A 26,937-nucleotide genomic window follows, 5' to 3' on the forward strand; every position below is an offset into this window, starting at 1 on the left:
CAACTTCTATGGGGCCAGCGTTGCGTGAAAATCGCTGAATACAGAACATGGTATGATTTTCTCCCAACGCACAAGTGATGCGTGAAAACCAACGCACATGTACACAGCCCCATTGAAATGAATGGGTCCGGATTCCGTGCGGGTGCAATCGCTCGTGTGAAAGGGGTCTTAGGGGGTAAGTCATATAATATTTTTATACAGCAAGTCATTATGAACGTGGAAATACCAAATATGTCAACTTTTTTTTAATTTAGTTCAGTTTTACACTATTAAAGCATTTTTGAAGAAAAAAATAATCATGTTTTACTGTCTCCATTTTGTGAAAGCCATATTTTTTTAATCATTTGGGCGATTGTCTTATGTAGGGGCTAATTTTTTGCAGGAGGAGATGACGGTTTGATTGGTACTATATTGGGGTATATATGTCTTTTTGATCGCTTGGAATTACACTTTATGTGATGTAAGGTGACCTAAAAAATAGCTTTTTTTGCACATTTTTTATGTTGCTATTTTTTTTTACGGCGTTCACCTGAGGTGATAGATTATATTACATTTTTATAGAGCACGTCGTTACGGACGCGGCAATACCTAATATGTCTGTATTGTATTTATTTATAACACCATTTTATGGTTTAAAGTAAGACGCTGACAGGAGCCCCTCCCTCTGTAAACCCTGCACGTGCTGCGGTCAGCGCTGACCACGGCATGTGAAAGGGGTAATCTGCCGGCATCACCAAACACAGCGATGCCAGCAGATGCTTCAGGGGCCCGGCTATCAGTAACAGCCGGGCCCGTGAGGCTCCTGATCACATCACGTACATGTACATAAAAATGCGTGAAGGGGTTTAAGAGGACCTTTCACCACTCCTGACATGCCTATTTTAATAGCTTCATGCATTCTCCATGTAATAACGATTCTGGAGCATCTATTCTTATGGCTCTATGTTGTGCCATTCCTTATTATTTTATTATTTCTACTAGAAGTTATGGAATGAATTGCTAGCAGTCTACAGTAAAGGTATAGAGGTGAGGTAACCAGTTGCGGGTGTTTACCTGTACAGACTCACTCTATCCAATCAGTGCTGCCATTTTTAGACTGTGCAGCTACATCCCCCCAACTGGTTACCTCCCCTCTGCACCCTTACTGCAGACTGCTAGCAATTCATTCATAACTACTAGTTGAAATAATAGAGGAATGGCACAACATAGAGCCATAAGAATAGATGTTCCAGAATTGTTATTACATGTGGAATGCATGTAGCTATTGAAACAGGCATGTCAGGGGTGGTGAAATGTCCTCTTTAACTGTTCTGCCGGAGATGTACGGGGAGGGCTGCTTTAGATGCTGATATCTCGGCTCCACTATTTTCAACTTCGTAGCTTCTTGGGCTCTCTGGCTCCCGGATCGCAGTTGTCTGCCCCTCTGACAAATTTTGAAAAGCTTTGTGTTGCCAATTCAGGCCCAGATCACGGTATCTCTTTGATATATGGCCTGTTGGGTGCCGGAGGAGATGGAGACTTATCACTCGTTGAACAGATGAGAAGTGTTGGGTTTGCCTCTGGTTGGGAGAGTGAATTGACGTTCTCCCTGTCCTCTGAGCAATGGAATCGCTCTCTCTTATTTACGCATAAATCATCCATGTCTTGTCGCTTGCAGGAGTTGAATTATAAGATCCTCACTCGTTGGTATAGGACTCCGGTTAAGTTGCACCATTTCTATCCATCGGTATCCATCTGTTGGCGTTGCCATTCAGAGGTTGGTTCCATGCTGCACATCTGGTGGGACTGCCCTGGGGTCGCCCCTTTGTGGCAAGACGTTTTTGCTCTGTATAATGCACTTTACAGGTCTACTATATCTCCTTCCCCTTTGATTGCCTTGCTCTCTGTTTTTCCGGGCAGGATCAAACATGTCAAAAAGGGAGTACTAAAAACATTTGTCCTTTCTATGAGGCAGATCATTCCACGTCAGTGGAGATCTTCAGACAGTTTGCAGAGAATTACGTGGATACGAGCCCTAGATGCCTTATTCAGGATGGAAGAAATGGAAGCTGAGGCCTTTAATCAAGTCCACACGTTTACACTAACCTGGGAACCCTGGAAACAATTTAGGAGCTCTTCTCGTTTTCAATCCTGGTTGGTCACAGGTGACTGTACCTGGTCTACTTGATATGCTGTCATGTCCTTCCCCCTATTCCCCTCCCCCACGCTCCACCCCCTCCCTTCCTTGTCTTTTGTGTCGTCGGGTTTTGTTCTTGTCTGTTCCCCTGTCTCTACTAGGTTAATGATTTAATCTGTTCCGATTGAGGGTTCCATGTTAGTAGCCCTTTGTTTAGCCTGCCATTATTGAATAACTCAGGATTTGTCCTTGGTTTATATTGCCTTACCTTCTAGCAATCTATGTTCTTCATGTCACACTTTATGTACCTAGTATTGTTGGAATCTCTCCTTTGACATTTACTTGATGGCAATTGTCTTCTCGGGTCCTCGTCGCTGCGACCCAGAGAACTATGGTGGTCTCTGAATCCGTCTATGCACCTTATTTTATTTTTATTTTTATTGTTTTTAGTTTTGCATAGTCTTGGAATTGGAAATGGAGATATATTTTTCATACAATGTCTTGGTTGCTATGTATGATTGTTGTGTTCTTTTTCTATTTAATAAAAATAGATTCAACACTAGATGCTGATATCTCCTCAATGGTAGCAGCTTGAAGCCAACGGGTATTGGTTGAACCTGGCATTCCAAAATGACAGCATAAGTTCAACAGAGGAGAAATCACTGTTAGAAATCAAGTCAGGAATAATCGAGGAGTAAACCTGCTTTTACTTTTAGCTGCATTCACTATATCCCGATTTCTATCAGTGATATCTTCCCTTGTACTGAACAGATTACTCTCATTCTGTACTGTCTGAAAGATTGGAATGTCATCTATCAAACAATACAAAGCCCATATCTCTAGCTTGTACCAAACCAGAGATATGAGTAGATAAAGCGTCTGATTGTACGATCGCGCTGTAAAACGCCCGACGCACCAAGAAGTACAGGAGCTTCTTTGGGGCGTCTTGTCGCGCGTTCCCGTACATAGACTTCAGCGGGAACGCGCGACAATGGGCGTTCGCTTGTCTCTGTATGCGCGATTGCAAACGCCCGTACAATCGCGCATACAGAGCGTACGTTCAGTACGCTCAGGTCTGAACCCAGCGTAAGTGCTGAATGGCGGGGGTCTGACCTCTGGGAACCCTACCGATCTAATATTGATGACCTATCCTGAGGATACGTCATCGATATGAAACTCCCGGATAACCCATTTAACACTTATTTTGGTAGTCAAAAAATCTGTAAAAAGTGTCTGGTCATTTAAGACCAACACAGCCTGGTCAGTGTGGGGGGAAGGGGGGGGGGGGGTAAAGGGAGAAAAGGCTGGGATCATTTATTTTGCATGTTCTGTGCAAGTCAGACGGCTGACTATGTCCTTTTATGTTCTCATCTGGTAATACTGTATAAACAACATTTACACATCTTATTCAGGGGAAAACTATTCATTCCAAAAAGAAATGTGTTCTGGAATGGTTAAACGTAGAGAACTAGCAAGGCCTGATAATAGCCGTAGAGAACATAATATCAAACCCCAATGTGCCAATAAAAGGGTGACATTCTTCTGTTTATGATGTGATTGAACTTAAAGGCAGAAAGGTGAGCATGTAATCTCAGATGTTTCCCAACAGCTCTCTAGTTTTAGCATGTGTTGGGTCTGTTTGGTTCAAGTCACAGAACGAGCCCCCAACCACTGCAGGAAACTATCTGAGGATACAAGGTCCTCTCATTAGGTGGGTGCCAGTACAAAATCCCCAAAGCTCTTATAAAATGTCACACATGTAACTTCCCTAGTAAAACTTAGAAAATAGGAAAACAAAAAAAAAAACTATGACAACACATATCTTGCCTTTAATACAGGAAACCACATTCCCAGATCAAGAGACCCACATTTCACCGGCCCCGATATTTAAGTTGCTTTATGTAAGGAAAATAAAAAAAAACAGCATTTCTGAAGAATGAACCAGGCACAAGTAGATCACCATGACTGTGATATTGCATTATCAATATTTAGATGTATCTATTTTATATACATTTACAGTACTGTACCAAAGTCTTGGGCTGGTGTGGGGAAAAATGCTGTAAGAATACTTTCAAAAATAGAAGTGTTGATAGTTTATCTATTTCTCAATGCTGAGAAATACAGGAACATACATAATCCATCATGCAATACCATCAGAGAGGCGTCTCATTGGCTCCAAATTTATTCTGAAGCTCATGCACACGACCCTATCTATTTTGCGGTCCGCAAAACACGGATCCACAAAACATACATATGATGTCCGTGTGACATCCGTATGACATCAGTTTGTTTTTTTAGCAGATCCATTGTAACAATGCCTATCTGTATCCGCAAAACGGACAAGAATAGGGCATGTTCTATCTTTTTTGTGGAACGGCCATGCAAACATACAGGAATGGAATGCCATTGACATGAATGGTTCTGCATACGGGTCGCAAAAAAAACTGAAGGGACAAGGACAAAAAAATAAGTTTGTGTGCATGAGCCCTAATGAAGAACAAGGAGTCCTAGAAGTAATGATATGTTCCCTACAGAGCCCTGATCTCAAAATCATCGTGTCTGCCTGGGATTATATGAAAAGACAGAAGGATTTGAGCAAGCCTACATCCACAGAAGATCTGAAGCTAGTCCTACACGATATTTGGAACAACCTTCCTGCCTAATTCCTTCAAAAACTGTATGCAGGTGTACATAGAAGAACTGATGGTGTTTTGAAGGCAAAGGGTGGTTCCTCTTTTGTTTACTCACTTTGTTAATGCCCAGACCTCAATCCAACTTAGAATATATGGTATGACTTGAACACTGCTGTACACCAACATAGTCCATCTATCTTGAAGGAGTTGGAGCAGGTTTGCATAGAAGAAATCCAGTGTCTAGGTGTGCTGAGCTAATGGATAAGCCTCATGAGACTTGTATCTCTAATTGCAGCAAAAGATGGCCCCAAAAAGTTTTGACTTTCATGGGATGAATAATAATGCACATAACAGTTCTCCTTCTAAGTGGTAGAAATGTTGTGCAGATCCAAGTGGACGAACCTCCCGAAAATCAATAGGGAAACCTGTTACCTCCGCTACTATGCTGACATCTCTGAGGGCAGCCTAGTATAGTGATAGACCTGCTGAAATGAGGGTAGCGTGGTATATTGACAGACCCACTGCAAGGGAGATTAGTCCGATGAGACTAGTGGGTCCACTCTCCCCATGACTGGTAGGTTTCTTTTCTGTTACATATAGAAAAGAAACATGGCAGTCATGGGAAGGAAGTTGGGGACATGGGCCATGGGTCTCAGCTTAATCATTTCACTCAAAGGGCTGGTGCACGCTGCGAGGTTTGGCATGTTAGTACTATAAGAGTACTGGATAGTAGCTCAGAAGTAGCAGTCCACTGAAATCTGTGGGTCTGTCAACATACCATGCTGCTCTCAGCGAGGGCAGCACAATAGAGGTGACTGGTTCCCTTTACGACTATGCTACGTAGTTACGTGGAACAGCATGTCATTAAAAAGTTGCATGGACAAAAACATTTGTGCGACTTGTCACAGGCAAACTCCAGTCGCATGCAACATACTCTGTGGTCTGTGATGGCAACATTTTCATGTGAGGCTGATGCCAGCACAGGAAAGGAACACTATGCCGACACTGCGCATGCGCTAGCTCGCGCATCACGAGATTACGGCGCTCTAGCTTTGTGACGTCGGGGAACAAGGAGGAGATTCGGAGGATGCGGGGCGGTGCTGGGCTCCTTCACAGTGGGCATGGCTGGGCTTCGGAAACGTTAGTAACAGCTCCTTAGGCTTCTTATTTGCCTCATTTACATATCACACAATAAAAGCGCACAGAACTATGGGGACTGGATATTGCAGATGTGCTAGCGGCGATCTAGCAACCCATGTCCTCAGCTCTATACCCAAAATCCAGGTGACAGGTTCCCTTTAAACAAATTGTCCTGTTTACAGGGCTGTGAAGTCAGAGTCGTGGCTAGTTTTTGGTGGAGTTCAAGTCAGAAGAAATGTACCAATTCTAGGTTAAAAAAAGATCTGCTATTAATATTGTGTATTAACGTTAAAGTTAATAAGAAAAGTTTAGAAATGTTAAAGGGGGTTTTACGAATTTTTTATACTGATGACATATCCTCTGGAAAGGTCATTAGTATCTGATCGTTGGGAGTCTGACACCTGATCATCAGCTGTTGAGAAGGCCACGGCACTCCAGTGAGCACCGCAGCCTTCTCATAGCTTACTCTAGGCCAGTGATGTTAGGTTCATTGGTCACGTGGCCATGGCACAGCTCAGTCCCATTAAAGTAAATGGGGCTGAGCTGCAATACCAAGAACATCTGCTGTACAATATGTGGCTCTGTGCTTAGTGAGCTGTGAGGAGGCAGCAGCGCTCACCGCTTAGAGACTCCACAGCCCTGGCTATTTACTCCACAACCAGTGTAAACTGAAAAATAAAAGTGGGTTATGATTTATAAAATAAAGTATAAATGTGGTTACTTACCATACTGAGACTGCTGCCATGCGAGTGCAGAACACAATAATGCCAAACTTTTCCCGCTCCCAGTGGGACTTTCCAACAAACAGTGCTGTTTGCAGTTCAATCCTCTCATAATCTGGAATTAAAAATAAAATATCATGCTATAATACACAAAAACAGCGAGAGAAAGGATTATATTTCCTGAATAACAAGAACAAAAGGTTTATCCGTGTAACCGTTTGTCTTACTTCAGGCAGAAAGGATGGATGGATGGACTTGCCCTGTAAAGGTAGTAAAGCTACCACAAAACTAAAGCACTCTTTTTTTATTGTTTTTGTTTTCTTTTGTTTTTATTAGGGGAACCCATTTTTAACCCACACAAGGGACACAGTAGTACAGTAAAGGACTTTACCTGCTGCTTTATTCTTTTCTTTCCTTGTGCTCCAGGGTCATGTGACCTGTAGTCCGACGATCGGACTGCTAAAACATCTGTGGTGTCAATCAGAAGTAAGATTCTCTATGCAAGTCTATGAGAGCCTTGATGTGAGTCTCAAAGACTTGCATAGAGAATCTTACTTCCGATTGACACAGCAGAGGCTATAACAGTCCAGTCAGCGGTCAGGCTACAGGTCACATGATCCTGCAGCGCTGGGAATAGAGTTGTTTTATGCAAGGATAAAGCGGTCAGTAGGTCAGTGTACTATCTTCTCCCTTGTCTATTTTACAAACTGGAGCCACAATAACAAAAAAGTGGGGTGCTTCTTTAAAGAAAAACTGTCACCATGAACATGCATTGTAAACTGCAGCATGACTTAAGACGCATTTACACTGCACTGATGAGCAGGGCTGTGGAGTCGGTCGATAAATGCTCCAACTCCGACTCCTCAGTTTTTGGTACTCCCGACTCAGACTCCTTTGTATTTAATATGCAAATGTCATTACCATGTCATTACCACAGAACTACTGGCTAGGAGGCTGCTGCCTTCTTCTTTGTGTGCTGATCTTCTGCTGAAGATAGGCCAGTGGGAGGATCCAGGAAGGATCCCTAGTAGAATCCCATAATCATGTTTAAAGTTTAAGCTAACAATCTGAGTTTACAAGTTTTTATAGCCTTAGCTGAATGACAGCAGTTTTTCAAATGGTTTACAGCTTCAGTCTTAAACTATTGACTATCCATTCCCGTCACTTATACAAGGGTCTCTAGTCCTGCAAAAAACATATTTACTTAATCAGTTATCAGTGAGAGGCTAGGTTAACCATGGGCGTTGTGTTCCCTGTAACAGCGGAACACAACACAATGGAAAGTATAAGTATTGCCGCTCCTTAACTGTGCGTTGCGTGCCATATAGTGAAGCATATGAAAAGCATGCTTCTTCACGGTCACTTGTGTTCGTTTTGCGGTAACGTGACGCACTGCATGCACTGGCCTTTATTCTTACAGTAGAGAAATACCGTATTTTTCGCAAAAGTGGGGGGAAAATAGCAGTGCGTCTTATGGGGTGGAATGCTGAGCCGTTCGGTGAATAGGCTGAGAGGGAGGAGGGGCTGGGGGCCGGCATCTGTTTCTGTAATGGCAGCGGGGCCCGGTGCAGTCACTGTATTCTACTACACCAGGCCCCGCTCACTGCAGTATACGGTAATCATATCTAACTTGTGGGTATTGTTACTGTATTCCAATCATCTTAAATCTAGCGCTGTACTACTTACTACTAACTTCTTGGCAGTCAGGAGGCCTGGTGGGAGCTCGTAGCATAGCTAACTACGTCACGCGCCTGCTACGCCCACTTTATGAATGAAGCAGGCACCGGGCCCCGCTGCCATTACAGAAACAGATGCCGGCCCCCATTCACTACACAGGGACACTGTTATGGGGGGAGACCTGTGGATGACACATAAGATAAGATGCTATATATGTGTCATCCACAGATGCCCCCATAACAGTGCCATCCACAGAGGCCCCCATAACAGTGCCATCCACAGAGGCCCCCATAACAGTGCCATCCACAGAGGCCCCCATAACAGTGCCATCCACAGAGGCCCCCATAACAGTGCCATCCACAGACCACCAAAAGCACACCTTTTGGTTAAAAAAAATTTTTTTCTTATTTTCCTCCTCAAAAACCTAGGTGCGTCTTATAGGGCGAAAAATACAGTAATTAATTATAACTTTTTGTGAATTGGGACATTTAAACTTGCCTTTTTTAATTCCAATTTAAATCTAGTAGGAGTCGGAGTCGGTTCATTTTTTGCGGACTCCGACTCCAGGTACCCAAAATTGCCTCAGACTCCTCGACTCCAACTCCACAGCCCTGCTGAGCAGGTGATTGTCAGGAAGGAAGCGTTCCTTACAGATAAATGCCTGCTCATTATTGGAGGAAACCACTGAATTTACATGCAGCGATCTCCTCCACAGGATCGCTCGTCGTCATACAGTTGCATTGTTTCTTGGCAGCAGATTTCCATTTACACAGCATGATCTGCTGCCCAGAAACAATTTAGGTTTCCACATGAACAATTGTTTCACCTGATAGACAAGAGCTTTGCTTGTTCATGGGGTGATCTGAAGGACCTATAGACGTGCCAATTGTTGACCCGAACATCGGGCCATGTAAATCCAGTATTAGTCACAGTTCCGTCAATGATAATTATGCACTATATTCCGCAGCTCTTTGCAGACATTAGCATCAAGCTGCCCCCAATGGGGCTCACAATCTAAGTTCACTATCAATATGTCTTTGGAGTGTGAGAGAAAACTGGAGTACCCAAAGGAAACCCACGCAAAAAAAGGAGATATATTGTGTTTTTTTGGAGGACCTCTCAAGCTGCTTACCAGGCTGGAAGTGAATGCCACCTTACGACCAGGGAGGATCCCCCATCTTGGTGGTTTGGATCTAAAGCTCACCGTGTGGAAGAAGCCATAGTACTCCGGTGAACCTTCTGTTCGCGCCTGCTGAGAGCCGGGATGAGTGATCTTCAACTCCTTCAGATGAAGCACGTGGTTGTTTGGCTAGTGAGCTGTTCGGGGGCGCATGAGTACTGTGCCTTGGCTTTTCTTTTTGAGCGCAGCTCATAATTGGCTCCCCTTACCCTGTATCTCCTTGCACTCCTTGTGTCCTTTTCAAGGTCAGTCCCGTATCGGGAGTCCCGGCTGGACGTGGGGACAGACGGCCTATCAAGGGTGGAGGAGTTTGGGTCGTGCTCCAGTGTGGGAGCAGGCTGGATCCCCGTGCGGAGATACTTGGAGCTCAAGGTTGCTCCTCGTTTGTACTTACGTCTGTTTCAGGGCTTGTCTGACTTTGATCGTACCCTCTGAGACCTCAGGGTATTCTGCTGTGACAGATATGACTGCCTGGTCATATTAACGTATTTTGGAGCTATCTGACTATCTCTCCTGGTTCCTGAGTATACAGATACACACCTTGGGATCACTCAACCATCAGGTGTCTATAAAACTCTATTGCACTTGGGACTCTCATATAATAATGGCACGGGAAGTATCCTGCTCACTAATCATATGTGATTAATTTGACATGGCACATTTATATCTTATAAATGGTGTAATCTGTTTATAATTTTAACTTTGTAGGGTTGGAGATGTTGGGTTGAGATATATTGCTTGACCCGAAGCTCCTCTTCAGGCCAAGGGTTTATATGTTGCCGCCTTTCTATGAATAAGTACCACACTCACTGATTTATCCAGTTATTTATTATTATTAAAAAACACAAAATAACAAACAAAAAAACTATTATGCCACACAAGGCACATAATAGGAAATCTCTGGGGACGGTCTCTCCTAAAGGGGCCGGAGGGAATAGCCCGATAACAAAGATGGATACATTTCTGAAATCCCCCCAACCTAAAATGAGGATGGCGCAGAAGGGAAAATCACTGACACAATAAAGGATACCTGTAGGGGTTTATCAAGGAGCTATATCACTGAGCAAGAAATATTTACCCTACAAAACATAACGTTTCATTATTATTATTACTATTATTATTATTAAAAATCCCACTTAAATTGCATTAATACAACAACAAAAATAGATAATTTTGTAGATATATCACCACCATGTGGCTACTCGCGGTATTGTTGACCAAGGGCAAATATTTGCATCGACAGGAGTACAAGTCCCCAAATATATGATGGTTTCTCATTGATGATCAATGGATACAGAGTGAATATCGTCTTGTCGGACTTTAGTGTTCCTGAAGAGTCTTGATTGTATTTCAGGGAGACAGGACCAATTTAACAGTTTTTATTAAAAATGTGTACAAGTCCGCTGATAGGCAGTGTGGGAAACTATCCCTACCGGCTATGCTTGCCCTGCCTACAAGCGGACTGATCGCTCTGAAAGGGGCGGCCCCACTTCTCGGTGGCTGTTTCCTATTGTGATATCCCTACCTGCCAAGTTCCCAAATAGTGGAGGCTGACAGGTGTTGATGTTAGTGATCCCACAGCTTGGTACAACAAAAAGTTAAGTGTCCAGGTAAGAGACTTATGAATGATGGTGGTAATCCTAGGAAAAAATTAAAAAGTTTTTCATCTCGACGCGTTTCTCCTTTGAAATGAAGAGGTTCATCAGGGGACCATATTCGTCATGCTCGGTGGCGCTGGAAAAGATGATCCTGCTATTAGATGAGTGCTTGCAGCTAAGTCCGACAAGACGTATCCATTGATCATCAAGGAGAAACCATCATATATTTGGGGACTTGTACTCCTGTCGATGCAAATATTTGCCCTTGGTCAACAATACCGTGAGTAACCACATGGTGGGGATATATCTACAACTTGATTTGATTACACTAATCCTAGGCAAAATTGTCTATTTTTATTGTTGTATTAATGCAATTTAAGTGAGATTTTAATAATAATAATAATAATTAAACATTATGTTTTAAAGGGAAAATATTTCTCGCTCAGTGATATGGCGCAGAAGGGGAATAAAGATATAAGGGTTGATGGTGGAGATCCACAGACAGTAGAGGACTCCTGGGAAAGAGGGGGAGAAGTCCAAGAAAAAAAGAGAGGATGGAGGATAGGATTTATTTGATTGACAAGAAGCTGATGGACATTTTAGATGCTGTACATCGGTCCAATCAATCCTTAGGAGATCTGACAGCAAAAACTGCCTCCCCTAAATCTGATCTTTCCTTGATTAAAGAGGAGATGAATAAGATATGTGAAAAGGTTAAAGATTTACAGGTATCTGCTAGAGATATGAAGAAGAAGGTAGACAGAATAAATACTAGAGTGGACGTAATAGATGTAGATAGAAAATCACTTCGGGAGAAGCTCACGGAGCTAGAGGATAGGTCTCGCAGATCAAACCTCCGCTTTGTGGGCTTTCCAGAAGGGGCCGAAAAAGAGGATCCGGCAGGATTTATCCAAAAGTGGTTGATAGAGGTATTCGGCTCCGAAAATCTATCTCCATAGTATGCAGTTGAGAGGGCACACAGGATACCAGGGATGGGGGGGGAGCCCACCTAAAGCACTTTTGGTAAGGATGCTCTGCTCAAAGGGATCTAGTAAGAGAGAGACCTGCAGGTCTTAGGCTCCATTCACACATCTGCAATTTCGATCCGCACTTCCGTTCCGCAAAAAAATAGAACATGTCCTATTCTTTTCCGCAATTGCGGACAAGAACAGGCATATTCTATTAGTGCCGGCAAAATGCGGAACGCACATTGCCGCTATCCGTGTTTTGCGGATCTGCGGATCCGCGACTTCGCAAAACACGTTGCGGACGTGTGAATGGAGCCTTAGAGTACATTGGCAATAGAATAGATATTTATCCTGATTCTCAAGGGAAATGCAGAATAATTGAAGAGAGTTCAGAGAGTTAAAGAAAAGATTGTATTTTGCAAAGATTAAATATTCTATAATATATCCCACTAAACTGAGAATAATATATCAGGACCAGGCGCACTTCTTTGTAAGATCTGAAGAGGTCTTGGAATAGGTTGACCATAAGGGGATAGGCACTTGAAGAGGTCTATTGTGTGTTACATGGGGGCGTAGTGCGGGGGGAGAGTGGATTGTAAGAGGTTTGTGAGGCTGATCTACCTTATGGACCAGGGAGTGGGTGCACATTGTCTCGGGAGCCACCAAGAATGGAATGCATTTGAAATGGCTGTCCGAATGGTCAAGGAGCACTTGATTGACTAAGTGGAGGGTAACCCACACAGAGTTATTGCGTGGAACCTATGTGGCTTGGGGGATGGAATTAAAAGGACCATTGTTTTTGACCTTGTCATCAAATATTTGCCCGCCATAGTGGGCCTTATAGAAACACATGTGTCCCCAGAGAAGGTGGACTTTATGAAAAAGAAATGGGCTCAATATGAATATCATTCTTGCTTCTTAGCCAACTCCTGTGGAGTAAGTGTATACGTGCACAAGGGGGTAGATTAGGTTCCGTTAGGTCAGAGGATTGATAAAGAATATTTGTATTTTTACATTGCCGACAGAATGGGATGGTCTGCATCCTTGCTTTTGTATACATACCTCCACCCTTCTCTCTATATGTTATGTCTTGCCTGGCCGATTTCGTAAGTTATAAGGCCAGGTGTCCGATTCTAGTTATGGGGGATTTTAATAATGTTATGAACCCAGAGAAAGATAGAACTTCATCTAAAAGAAAGGTTAATCTAGGAGGGCCAACACTATTATATAGAGCCTGTCAGGAAATAGCATTAATAGATATATGAAGACATTTATATGGCGATAAATGAGCATGCTCGCGTTTTAGCCGCTCATATGCAGCGATGTCAGGGATTGATATAGCACTATCTAGTCCGGAGCTCCTTGATATAATATATCGAATGAAATACGAAGCTCATAGTATTTCTGACCATTCTCCTATTTTACTGATGGTTAAAGAGAGGGATGCCATTCAGAAGTTGAGGGGATTTAGACTGAATCCACATTGGATGAACTTTGTTAGAGAGCAAGAAAATATAACTAAAGAGATTAAAGAGTTCTGGTAGCTAAATATTTGCTCCACCCATATTTACTACGTGTGGGACGCTTTAAAATCATTCCTGCGAGGAATATACTGTTGCCTACATCAGTAGAAAGATCCTACCACGAGAGGTCAGTTCTGTCGCGGTGAAAAAGGAGTGTTTGGCCCTGGTCTGGGCCCTAAAGAGACTAACCCCCTACTTATATGGTCAAGAATTTACACTCCTCACAGACCATTATCCTCTTGTCTGGCTAAACCGTGTCTCTGGGGACAATGGTCGGTTATTGCGCTGCAGCCTGTCATTACAACCTTTCAATTTTACCATTCAATACCGACTAGGAAAACAAAACGGTAATGCCGATGGTTTGTCCCGGCAGACTGATATCAGCCCAGAGTAAAGTTGTTCTGAACAGCCTCAAGTTGCCCCGAAAAGGCAACTCCTACACAGTATGGAGAGGAATGATTGCTAATGTTATTGTTCGTCCCCATACAGAATCACTGTTTGCTAGCAGCAGAGCGTTGTTTAGACGGCACGATTTGCTGCCAGCAAACAATGATTTAGGTGTCCACACAAACGCTCATTTATGGGGTAAAAATGGGCACCTTGTCATAGACAGATTATCACTAAAGTGCATCTCGTTAGCGATAATCTGCCCGAGCAGTGTATTCATCTTCATCAGTCACAATCATCACTCATGTTTAACTGGAGCTCCATTAAAATTCCTCTTCACTGTGGTCATGCAGTGAAGAGCAATAGGGTCTTTGGGTCCACATCCCAGGGATTATAGGGGTCCCAGGGATCAGACAATTATCAACTGCCCTGGGCATAGGTGATAAATGTCAATTGTGGGAAATACCATTTAATCATATACCACACAAAAAGACACTTTTAACACAAGATGTAAATCGTAAGGTCCCCCGCACATCAGGTTTGGGAGAATTTGCTTTCCTTTATGTCTTTTTTTAACCAAAAGGTAGATCAGATCACATAGGGTATTATTAGGGAACATTCACTGTCTACCATGTGTAACAGTTGGGTCCACCTGGAAATATGAACAAAAGAAAAATATATATATACCGTATTCGCCCCATAAGACACATTTTTTCCCCCAAAAGTGGGGGGAAAATGCCCCTGCATCTTATGGGGTGAATACTAATGGGCACTTCCATTATGGAAGCGCTCATTGGTACCTGAGGACCATGAAGCGGTAAAGGCTCTGTACTAACCACTTCCTGGTCCTCGGCTGTCGGCTGTGCAGTGGCTGCACACAGCGTGAGGGCGCTCTGTGACCTCACACTGTGCGCACCAGTTCACAGCACAGCCAACAGAAGGAGGAAGAAGATCGTGCTGAAGGAGAGGAGCGGCGGTGTCCAGGAGCAGGAGAGGTAAGTGGGTATTTTATTTTATAAAACATGAGGCAATATGGGGCTGCTGGGGGGTTGATCTGAGGCAATATGGGGCTGCTGGGGGTGATTTGGGGCGATCTGGGGCTGCTGGGGGATGATCTGGGGCAATATGGGGCATGATCTGGAGCAATGTAGGGATACTGTGGGCTGATATGAGGCAATGGGGGCTGCTGGGGGCTAATATGAGAGGCAATGGGGGCTGCTGGGGGCTGAAGAGAGGCATGGGGCTCTTATCTGAGGTCTGATTGGGAATCATTCACATTGGGGTCTGAGCGGAGGTCTGATCGGGAGTCCTGATCTGAGGTCTTGTTGGGGTCTTATTAACATTGGGGGTCTGATTGGGGCTGTTACCTGAGGTCTGATTAACATTGGGGGTTTGATTGGTGGTCTGACCTGAGGTCTAATTAAAAATATGTTTTTCTTATTGTCCTCCTTTAAAACCTAGGTGCATCTTACGGGCCGGTGTGTCTTATAGGGCGAAAAATACGGTATATACGTATAATAGAGAATATATTATTATTAACAATGACAAAATACTTACTGCATTCATCATAGCAAGTTGGGAAGGATAGGCCTTGCATGGGAACACAATCTTCACTCCACCAATTGTATATTCTGAACACGTGGATGACATCTTACCTAGAAGGATTTAAAGTAGAAAAAACGTTTAAAAAATCCTGTAACATAATATGGGCTCCCACAAATACTGGCAGCAGGAGACTGAGCGGATAACCTACTCTACAGGACTTCTCAAAGACAATATATTTTACAACAGAAATCAATTTCAGACTGTTTGATGGAAATCCATAGATAGTGTGACCAGGGTGGATTTGGTTTAAATCAAACTGATTTAAATCACGATTTAAATCACTAGTCAGTAAGGCTTGATTTAAATCATAGTTTTCTACATAAAGACAAATTCTTGCTGGTATAACTTATAATATGCAAGTAGATGAAGATTTTTAGAATAACAACTTTTCATATTAGTTTGATTCTGCATTCATAGGTTTGTAGAAGTTAGTATTAAAGGGCTTCTGTCACCCCCCCCAAAAGTCATATATTTTTTTTTAGGCTAATTAAAATCCTTATACTGCGATTTTTCAATATATAGGGCTCTTACCCTTTTCTGTTGGCTAGTTTCTTTAAAAACGGCACTTTTATAATATGTAAATTACCTCTCTACCAGCAAGTAGGGCGTCTACTTGCTGGTAGCAGCCGCATTCTCCTTCCAAAAAAAGTCCCCTCCTCCTGCTGATTGACAGGGCCAGGGAGCGCTCTCCTCCTCCAACTGGCCCTGTCTGCAATTCAAATCCCGCACCTGCACCTCATTCGGCGCGCCGATGATGTCACCTCTAAACCCGAAAGAGAAGATGTCATCGGCACCAGCGCACTGAGGAAGTGCTGAGGAAGCGAGCGTCCTTCTCTCAAAACGCCTGCGCCGAATGAGGGTGGCCTTAAGACCTCTGTTCACTCATTTACTTCCGCAACTCTCTCCATAGAAGTTAATTGACAAGCTGTGAACAGTTCTCACCACTGAAGTCTGGGTGTAATGTAAAGAGCTGGCTGCTCTACGTTTGGCTCTCTCCCTTAGGGGGCATTCACACGACTGTATCCGTATTTTGCGCATCAGAACTTCCTGCTAAGACCTGTCCTAGGTTGCTAATATAGCTTGTGTGTTTTTACAGCTAGACCTGCCAATAAAATTAGGAACTGTATTATGTTTGTGTGTTAAAGACAAAAGCAGAGTTATTTACAGTGACTTCATGTATAACTGTTATATTTTGTGTTCACAGAAGCAGAAAAGATAATATGCCATTAATATTCATTATATAATGTAAGGTAACCTCAATGACACAGCAGAAACAACAGAAAGCATAGAGTTAAACTGTTGTTGCTGGGCAGGAGTCTTGACCAATCCTAGTTAGCCTCACACAGCCGAGGAGTTTTGACCAATTACAGCCAGCCTCACACACAGCTTGTGCGGGAAATTCCCTAGCAGGAGCTGCTGTAATAATTATTCACCAGATAGAGAAGCTGAACAGACATTCACTCCACTAAGAGCTGTGTTTTATGGTAGCAGAGAGGCCAAAATAGGTATTTAGAACAGTTATATAATGTTCCTATTGTTAATGTAGGGATTATAACTGTATACTGGACCTGTTATATGTGTGTTTACTTACAGTTCCACCAATTGCAAACCACAAAGTTCACATACAAATTCAAATTCCATATTGCAATCAAAATTGCATACAACCATACCAGATCATACTCAACCAATCTGTAAATGGTTACTGCTAACTGCATACTGTAAATTGCGACCAAATTCAGCAAGTGAACTATTAGTTAGACCTCAGATATACATCTCAAATAGATCATAAAGTGCTTAAATAACTTAGGGAGCATTCACACGACCGTGTTGGTTTTGCGGTCTGCAAATCACGGATACGTGTATTCCGTATAACACGGACGCGGTGCTTCTGTGTGTCATCCGTTTTCACGGTCCGCAAAAAACTGAAATGGGATTTCCTAGAATGTTTTCAGTCCAGGGTTCCGCAAAAAACGGATGACATACGGATGCATTTCCGTGTGCTATCCGTTTTTTACGGACCCAATGACTTCTATGGGGCCACGGACCGCAATTTGCAGCCAAGTATAGGATATGTTCTAAAATAAAAGGAACGGACACACGGAACGGACAGCACACGGATGACAATGAAAGGCATTCCGCAATTTTGCGGACCCATAGAAATTAATGGGTCCGTGCATTGTCTGCAAAAATTGCAGAATGGACACAGAAGAAAAACACGGTCGTGTTAATGCTCCCTTAAAGTGAGAGTACAAATACTCAAGAGAGAAATATATCCACCATTTTATGTTGAATGACAAGATTGAATAGTTGAACCACCATCTTACAAATATTTAGCCAGCACTCCTTAAGTGATGATAATTAATGGTTTTATTTCAGCCAGGGTAAGTGGTATATCAGCAGCAACTGATATACCACTTACTCCGGCTGAAATAATATGAAGTGAAATAAAACCATTAATTATCATCACTTAAGGAGTAATGTCTAAATATTTGTGTGATACCTACAGTTCTTGAGGTGGAGCTACAGAACACAACCCGGACGTTCACCCACCCTTGCCTTCTATTAAAAACAGTGCTGTGGCCTATTTACTTGAAAAGAACCACCACCTTAATCATACCGCCATTTTGTGATATCTTTTTCAACACGTGTTATGTACATGGACTATCTGCTACGGAGGAGGCAGTGTTATATATGAAGAAATGTTGAAGTTAATAAAGAAGTTATTTCAAGCATTTGGTGTGCTCTTTAAACCTACTGTTTCCATAGAACGGCGCTAGAAGAATTACAGGAGTAATAGACAGTCTGGTTAGACTAAAAGTCAGAGATACCAAAATTCTTCTAATGCCACAGCGTAAAAGGCACTTCATAGTGCTGCGCCTGCCACACGTCCCGCCCTTTGTTAGAAATGCCTATTCTTGTCAGCAAAACGGGCAGAATTAGGACATGCTTATCTTTTTTGCAGGGCTGCGGAACGCACATATGAATGCAGATAGTACACAGTGTGGTGTTCGCATCTTTTGTGGCCCCACTGAAATTAATGGGTCCGCATTCGAACCGCAAAAAAATGCAGATCTGATGCGGTCCAAAAATAAGTTAGTATGAATGCCCCGTAAGGCCTTGTTCACATTTCCATGTCCATTTAACATCTGTGAAAAAAATTAGTCCTTGGTTCAATCTTTGAAGATGTTGGCGAAGGAACCGTGTGTCTATTTTTGGGCCTACGCGTGTCATCCGTATTCAACAGACACTACAAAGCATCTCCCATCAGTGGTGAGTGAAAAACGGACTCCGCACGGATGCCATCTGTGTTGTGTCCGTGTTTTTTCACAGACCCATAGATTATAATAGGCATGTTTGGTCCGCATCATGGATCAAAGTAGTGGATGGCTCCAGGATTTTATCAATGATCCATGGTCAGTAACAAAAATAATCATATGTGAACAGACATATTAAAGGGAACCTGTCACCAAAAAAACGGATACTAAACTGTTAATAGTACCTTATAGTGCTGCAGAGTAGTTAGGAAACTACTCTGCAGCACTATAAGGTACTATTAACAGTTTAGTATCCGTTTTTTTGGTGACAGGTTCCCTTTAAAATCAATGGGTATGTGTGCTGTCCTTGGAAAATGGGGATAGCACATGTCAGTGACAAATGGAAATTTGAATGAGGCCTTAGGATTTTTTCATCGAGTCAATCCCTGTCCATAAACCCAATTACAGCTTCCTCTGCTAAATCTAGCTCTGGCTCCCGAGCTTCCCTCGGCTAAATCTAGCTCTGGCTCCCGGGCTTCCCTCGGCTAAATCTAGCTCTGGCTCCCGGGCTTCCCTCGGCTAAATCTAGCTCTGGCTCCCGGGCTTCCCTCGGCTAAATCTAGCTCTGGCTCCCGGGCTTCCCTCGACTAAATCTAGCTCTGGCTCCCGGGCTTCCTTCGGCTAAATCTAGCTCTGGCTCCCGGGCTTCCCTCGACTAAACCTAGCTCCGGCTCCCGGGCTTCCCTCGACTAAACCTAGCTCCGGCTCCTGAGCTTCCTCCACAAAATGTAGCTCTGGCTCCCAAACAGACACCTCAATTGCTATGTTCCATGACACGCTAAATGGCAGATACCTCAGGGAAAGATCACACTTCAGATTTTCCAAGTATCTGGCTGCCCATCATTCAAGAGGAATCATACAAAGATTTCAAAATATGTTAGACATGTCCCTTCCTTCTACACTTTCCACTGTAGTAGGTGTCCACACGCTCCGGGTACTTTCACACTAGCGTTTTTCTTTTCCGGCATAGAGTTCCGCCCTAGGGGCTCAATACCGGAAAAGAACTGATCAGTTTTATCCCCATGCATTCTGAATGGAGAACAATCGGTTTAGGATGCATCAGGATGTCTTCAGTTCAGTCTTTTTGACTGATCAGGACTGATCAGCATGCTGCGGTTTTATTTCCGGCCGAAAAAACTGAACACTTGCCTGAATGCCAGATCCAGAGTTTTTTTTCCATAGGAATGTATTAGTGCCGGATCCATCATTCAAATTGCAGCATTGACGGATCAGGTATTCCGGTCTGTGCATGCGCAGACCTTTTAAAAATGTGAAGAAAAAAATATATACCGAATCCGTTTTGCCTGGACACTGGAAAAACTGATCCGGTATTGTAATGCATTTTCTGACTGATCAGGCATTTTTCAGACTGATCAGTCGGTAAAAATGACATGCGTTTGCATACAGTTTGCCTGATCAGGCAGGTAGTTCAGGCAACGGAACTGCCTGCCGGAATCAAACAATGCAAGTGTGAAAGTAAATGTGAGGGACAGTAACAGATTTCTGTCAAGGATTGTCAAAACAAGTGCAGAGGAACAGCAGAGTGGTGTCTCATGTCACCAATCAGACTCCAGCTCTCATTTCTCAAAAGCGATTTAGAAAATGAAAGCGGCTAAACAACTGGTTGCCATGAGTAACAACCACTTTCCTTTTGCACTCGTTTTGAGAGATGTCCATTAGCTTTATAATACTCCACAGGCTGGTGAATCGCTGAGCTGGTCCTGTAGATGCAAGGATGCTGCGTGGTATTAGTAGAACATGCCACATAAATACAGCTGCCGGTATGTGGCCTCCACAGATGGGCTGGCACTGCAATGGTTAACAGAACTATCGTCAAAGCGATGCCTGACAGACGCAGGGTGTCATACCTCTGACAGACGTCGCACTGCACCCGTTCACTGCACTAGACAACCCGGAACCGAGCAACACTACACGATTCTTCCCGGGTCTAATACACCCCGCCCACTTCTTGTCTCGCAGCCAATAGACGTTCCGCTTTCAATGAACCAATAGCTATGCCACACTCTATAGCGAAGGACTGAGGGAGGCGGCCCCTGGTTGGCTGACACTGGCTCACTGGGTGAAACAAAAACGCGCGGGAACGGCTGCATTGTGTGGGTTATGTGGGCACATTTCCTCCCGGTTATCATGCTGATAGCTTAATCTGTGGAGCAAGCCGTTAACATTTTTACCTCATGGGGTTGCCCTGTTATTGGTTATCTATAGTTGAGATAATTAAAATTTTTGGGCAACCCCTGAAATGACTGCTGCACAGGGCGCTGATTTTGTGTGGGAAAAATTGCATCTAAGGATCTGTTTTACGGCGCCAAAATTTCACAGAAAACCCACCAGTGGCTGTATTTTTTTCTGCTTCCCATTCATCTCAATGAGAGGCAACACTAGGGCTACAATCAGGGGCGTAGCTAAAGGCTCATGGGCCCTGGTGCAAGAGTTAGACTTGGGCCCCCCTTCCCTCAGTGCTTTGTGTGTCTTCTTATGCAGCACAAGGGTATTTGGGCCCCCTCAGGCTCCTGGGCCCGGTAGTGACTGCTACCTCTGCACCCCCTATAGCTACGCCCCTGGCTACAATGGTGTCGCACTGTGACATTCGCACAAAAATCCAACTAGGATGTACTTTGTGCGACTGTCACGTTGCAGTGCGACACCGTTGACTATCATTACAAAAACTGTGTGACACGTGTCGTCATGTAGCCCTGGCCTTAGGTCTGCACCAAGAATGGACATGTCCCCTCTCCGCGCAGCCATGGCTATAAGCCACCGCTCCACGATCCTCAGAGCTGCTTCCCATTAAGATGTACCCGAGGCAGACAGGACGCAGCTGCTGGCAGAATTTTGGTGCTCCCGTACTGACAGCAGAAGACTGTACAAAACTTTGTGTGAACATCCCCTCAGGGGAGTGTTTTTGGAGGAGGTTTTGAGGCCAAAGTCAGAAGTGGATTTGAAAGCAATCGGAAATATAAAGGAAGGATTTAGGCTAGGTCTACACGACGACATTTGTCGCACGACAATTTTTATAATGCTAGTTTATGGTGTCGCAATGCGACATGCTGGGACGCGACGATTTTTCGGTCGCAGCATGTCGCATTGCAACACCATAGACTATCATCATAAAAATTGTCGTGCGACAAATGTTGCAGTGTAGTTGTGCCCTATCTGTCACGCGACACATGTCGTCGTGTAGACCTAGCCTTACACTTCTCTTTCCTGCTGGATCCATTTCTGACTGAAAATCCAGCAGGCAAATCTGCCTCAAAACCTCCGGGAAAAAAAAGGTGTGTGGTCGTACCAGAATCTCCACACTATTGCATTTTTTATGGGGTTGTGAGGCAGATTTTTCACAGATCTCACCCTTCCATTGAAGAGGGTGAAAAACACAACAACAATTGACACGCTGCAGATTTCAAAACCTGCACAGAAGGTCAATTTCTGCACTTAAGGAAAAAAGCGAAGCATACGTGAGATTGATCTAACCTCATACACTCTGCTGCTAGGTTCACATGGAAGCCACATCAGTTTTTTTTTTAAAGTGCATTTCCTGACATTATTAACGCAGTTCCGGGTGTAGTTTCGGAAAGGATTTTCAATAGAATTCTGGATGAGGATTCTACATCAACAATGGATAGGACCATTTTTTTTTCCATGGTACAATTTCCAAAACCACTTGCAGAAAAAAACAGCAACGTATGATTTAACATGCAGATTGCCCATGGAAAGAAATGGGGAAGTTCTGCATGCATTTTTGCCGCAGAATCCGCACCAAAATCCTCAGCCAAAAAACTCAGTGTGAACCTAGTCTAAATGTAAGGGCTCATGCACACAACAGTATTTTGCGTTCAGTATACTGCCCGTTTTTTTTAGTTCAGTATGCGGTACATAAACTGAACCATTCATTTTAATGGTTCAGCAAAAAAAACTGAAGTGTCTCCATGTGCATTCCGTTTCAGTATTTCCGTACCGTGAAAAGATAGAACATGTCCTATTCATGTCCGCAAATCATGGTGCTTGGCTCCATTCAAGTCAATGGGTCTTCTGTATCCGTTCCGTTTTTGCTGAACCATCTATTGAAAATGTTATGCCCAGACCAATTTTTTCTATGTAATTACTATATACTGCATGTGGCATACGGAAACAAAAAACGGAACAACAGCATTTCAGCTTTTGCCACAATAAAGGGGGAGTGGATGACTGGTGAATTGTCACACTCAGGATGAGCAACTAAATTGGTACCCACAATGGACATCATCCTACAGCAAGGAGGTAACCAAAAAATAAAAACCAAAGCAGCAGACCGGCTTCCCACTGAGGTGGCAACACTATATTTTTTTTCCTAGTGGCAGGACCTATTCCAGTTGAGCCAGTCCTACTTAGGCTACTTTCACAATAGCGTTTTTGCTGGATCCGTCAGGAGTCAACAAAAAACACTTCTGTCACGATAATACAACCGTCTGCATCCGTTATGAACGGATCCGGTTGTATTATCTTTAAAATAGCTATGATGGATCCGTCATGAACACCATTGAAAGTTAATGGGGGACGGATCCTTTTTCTATTGTGTCAGAGAAAACAGATACGTCTCCATAGACTTACATTTTGAGACGGATCTGTCTTGCTCCACACCACAGACAGAAAAAAAACGCTGCTTGCAGCGTTATTCTGTCCGCAATGGGGACGCAACCAAACGGAACGCATTCTAGTGCATTCCGTATCGTTCAGTTTTGTCCCCATTGACAATGAATGGGGATGAAACGGAAGAGTTTTCCCCCGCAATTGAGATCCTATGATGTGAAAGTAGCCTTAGAAGTTCCACGAACAGAAGGCAGTGTCAGAGCTCCCTCAGTAGCTATTCTTGTTAGGGTACATTCCTACGACTGTGTCCATTTTGCAAACCGCAAAACATGGACACTGGTTGTCTGCACCCCACATTGCAATGCAAACCCATTGACATCAATTGATCCACAATCTTCAAGTTGGAGCCAAAGATAGCGCATGTCATATCTTTTGTGGCGGGCCGCCTTCTGTGTGCTTCCAGGTCTGTGCCGCCACATAGCAAAGGGTGCAGTCAGAATCACCCTTGGCCTATACTTAAGGGAAAGCACAGGTCAGTGTGAAATCCCACTTGTAGGAAAACATCTACCTCACAACTTTCTTGTTACTGGAACCCCCGAAAGATTCACTTTCAAAAGTGTATTCCCATCTCAGACAATGGGGGCATATTGCTAGGATATGCCCCCATTATCTGATAGGTGCGGGTCCCACCTACAACCAGAACGAAGCGGGGACCGTTGTGGCTGGAGGACCCCGGAGGCCCATGCTCCCATTCATTTCTATGGGGCAGACGGCAATAGCCGGGCCAGCGCTCCGTTATTTTCGGCGGCCCCATAGAAATGAATGGAGGGCGGCATGCGCAGTGCGCCCTCCGTTCATTTCCCCGCTCCGTTCTCATTGTAGGTGCGGGTCCCAGCGGTGGGACCTGCACCTATCAGACAATGGGGTAATATCCTAGCTATATGCCCCCATTGTCTGAGATGGGAAAACCCCTTTAAGGATTGATACTTGAGAGCCCCCTGCCTGAGAAGATGCTGACTTAAAAAGTCCGCCTCTACAGCTTTCAAATCCCTGATGTAAAGGGCTGAGAGGGAACTGAAATCAAGCTCTTCTAATTTCAATATTTTCCTTGACTCGGACATGAGGGAGCTTGACCTGGTAACCCCCTGGAGATTGATATAAGCCATTACAGACCAATTGTTTGAAAGAATTCAGACATGACAAAACTTTATCAGGGTAAGAGCTGTCACTAATGCCAACCTGACCACCATTAGTTATTTTAAGTCTGAATAAAAATTCAGCTGAGCCCTACTCAGTCTGATACATGGGCCACTTCAAACCTGAGGGACTTGCGTCTGTAGTGGCAGTCACCTGGTTGATTAATAGACAAGGAATACCCATAGACCGTTTTCTCTTGTTTAACTGCTTGCTGTCACGGTAACGCCGATAGGCGTCCGGACGGCAGCGCTCTTAGGTCTCAGTGACGCCTATTGGCGTCATCTCGTGAGACCTGAGATTTCCTGTAAACGCGCGCTCACAGGATTGCGCAGTAAACAAGTTTAACTACAGCCTGCCAGCGCTGATCATTGGCTGGCAGGCTGTAGATTTTTAAAAGAACCAATCAAATAGGTATATCAGACGCTATTTTGCAAATAGCGTCTGATATACCTGCTACCTGGTCTTCTGGTGGTCCCTTTTGCTTGGATCGACCACCAGAGGACACAGGCAGCTCTGTAAGTAGCACCAAGCACCACACACACATTACACCCCCCCCCCCCTGTAAGGGTCCCTTAGTTAGATACTTGTTAGGTAGTTAGCGCCAAGCACACCGCACCGCAGTCACTGATTAGTCGCTGATTAGCGTCATCGCTGTCGCTAATCAGCACTAGTTCAGTCCGCCCCACCGTAGTGACAGAATTATTTTTTTTTATGATCACTGCAAAAACACAGTGCAAAATCGCTGCGGCGCTATAAGGCCCCTTTCACATGGGCGAGTATTCCGCGCAGATGCGATGCGTGAGTTGAACGCATTGCACCCGCACTGAATCAGGACCCATTAATTTCTATAGGGCTGTGTACATGAGTGGTGATTTTCACACATCACTTGTGCGTTGCGTGAAAATCGCAGCATGCTCTATATTGTGCGTTTTCCACGCAACGCAGGCCCCAAAGAAGTGAATGGGGCTGCGTGAAAATCGCAAGCAAGTGCGGATGCGGTGCGATTTTCACGCACGGTTGCTAGGAGACGATCGGGATGGAGACCCGATCATTATTATTTTCCCTTATAACATGGTTATAAGGGAAAATGATAGCATTCTGAATACAGAATGCACAGTACAATAGCGCTGGAGGGGTTAAAAAAAAATAATTTAACTCACCTTAACCACTTCAGCCCCGCTAGCTGAAACCCCCTTAATGACCAGGCCACTTTTTACACTTCTGCACTACACTACTTTCACCGTTTATTGCTCGGTCATGCAACTTACCACCCAAATGAATTTTACCTCCTTTTCTTCTCACTAATAGAGCTTTCATTTGGTGGTATTTCATTGCTGCTGACATTTTTACTTTTTTTGTTATTAATCGAAATTTTAAGATTTTTTTGCAAAAAAATGACATTTTTCACTTTCAGTTGTAAAATTTTGCAAAAATAACGACATCCATATATAAATTTTTTGCTAAATTTATTGTTCTACATGTCTTTGATAAAAAAAAAATGTTTGGGTAAAAAAAAAAAAATGGTTTGGGTAAAAGTTATAGCATTTACAAACTATGGTACAAAAATGTGAATTTCCGCTTTTTGAAACAGCTCTGACTTTCTGAGCACCCGTCATGTTTCCTGAGGTTCTACAATGCCCAGACAGTACAAACACCCCACAAATGACCCCATTTCGGAAAGTAGACACCCTAAGGTATTCACTGATGGGCATAGTGAGTTCATAGAACTTTTTATTTTTTGTCACAAGTTAGCGGAAAATGATTATTTTTTTTTTTCTTACAAAGTCTCATATTCCACTAACTTGTGACAAAAAATAAAAACTTCCATTAACTCACTATGCCCATCACAAAATACCTTGGGGTGTCTTCTTTCCAAAATGGGGTCACTTGTGGGGTAGTTATACTGCCCTGGCATTCTAGGGGCCCAGATGTGTGAGAAGAAGTTTGCAATCAAAATCTGTAAAAAATGACCGGTGAAATCCGAAAGGTGCACTTTGGAATGTGTGCCACTTTGCCCACCTAGGCTGCAAAAAAGTTTCACACATCTGGTATCGCCGTACTCAGGAGAAGTTGGGGAATGTGTTTTGGGGTGTCATTTTACATATACCCATGCTGGGTGAGAGAAATATCTTGGCAAAAGACAACTTTTCCCATTTTTTTATACAAAGTTGGCATTTGACCAAGATATTTATCTCACCCAGCATGGGTATATGTAAAATGACACCCCAAAACACATTCCACAACTTCTCCTGAGTACGGCGATACCACATGTGTGACACTTTTTTGCAGC

General features: G+C 43.6%; 1 protein-coding gene across 2 annotated transcripts in view; it reads right to left on the bottom strand.

The window, feature by feature from the left end:
• The window catches only part of BRIP1 (BRCA1 interacting helicase 1), a 298,550-nt gene extending 277,751 nt beyond the window's left edge, over nucleotides 1-20,799 (bottom strand). For both annotated transcript variants that reach the window (XM_044285209.1, XM_044285208.1), the window contains exons 1-3: nucleotides 20,732-20,799; nucleotides 15,502-15,599; nucleotides 6,615-6,726 (exon numbers count right to left, since the gene is read on the bottom strand). In XM_044285209.1, coding sequence (XP_044141144.1) covers nucleotides 6,615-6,726; nucleotides 15,502-15,594 — 205 coding nt within the window. In that variant the 5' untranslated portion in view covers nucleotides 15,595-15,599; nucleotides 20,732-20,799. The remainder of the gene's footprint in view (nucleotides 1-6,614; nucleotides 6,727-15,501; nucleotides 15,600-20,731) is intronic.
• Nucleotides 20,800-26,937: the final 6,138 nt, after the last annotated feature.

This window comes from Bufo gargarizans, chromosome 3 (genome assembly GCF_014858855.1).
Source record: "Bufo gargarizans isolate SCDJY-AF-19 chromosome 3, ASM1485885v1, whole genome shotgun sequence".
NCBI classification, from domain to species: domain Eukaryota; kingdom Metazoa; phylum Chordata; class Amphibia; order Anura; family Bufonidae; genus Bufo; species Bufo gargarizans.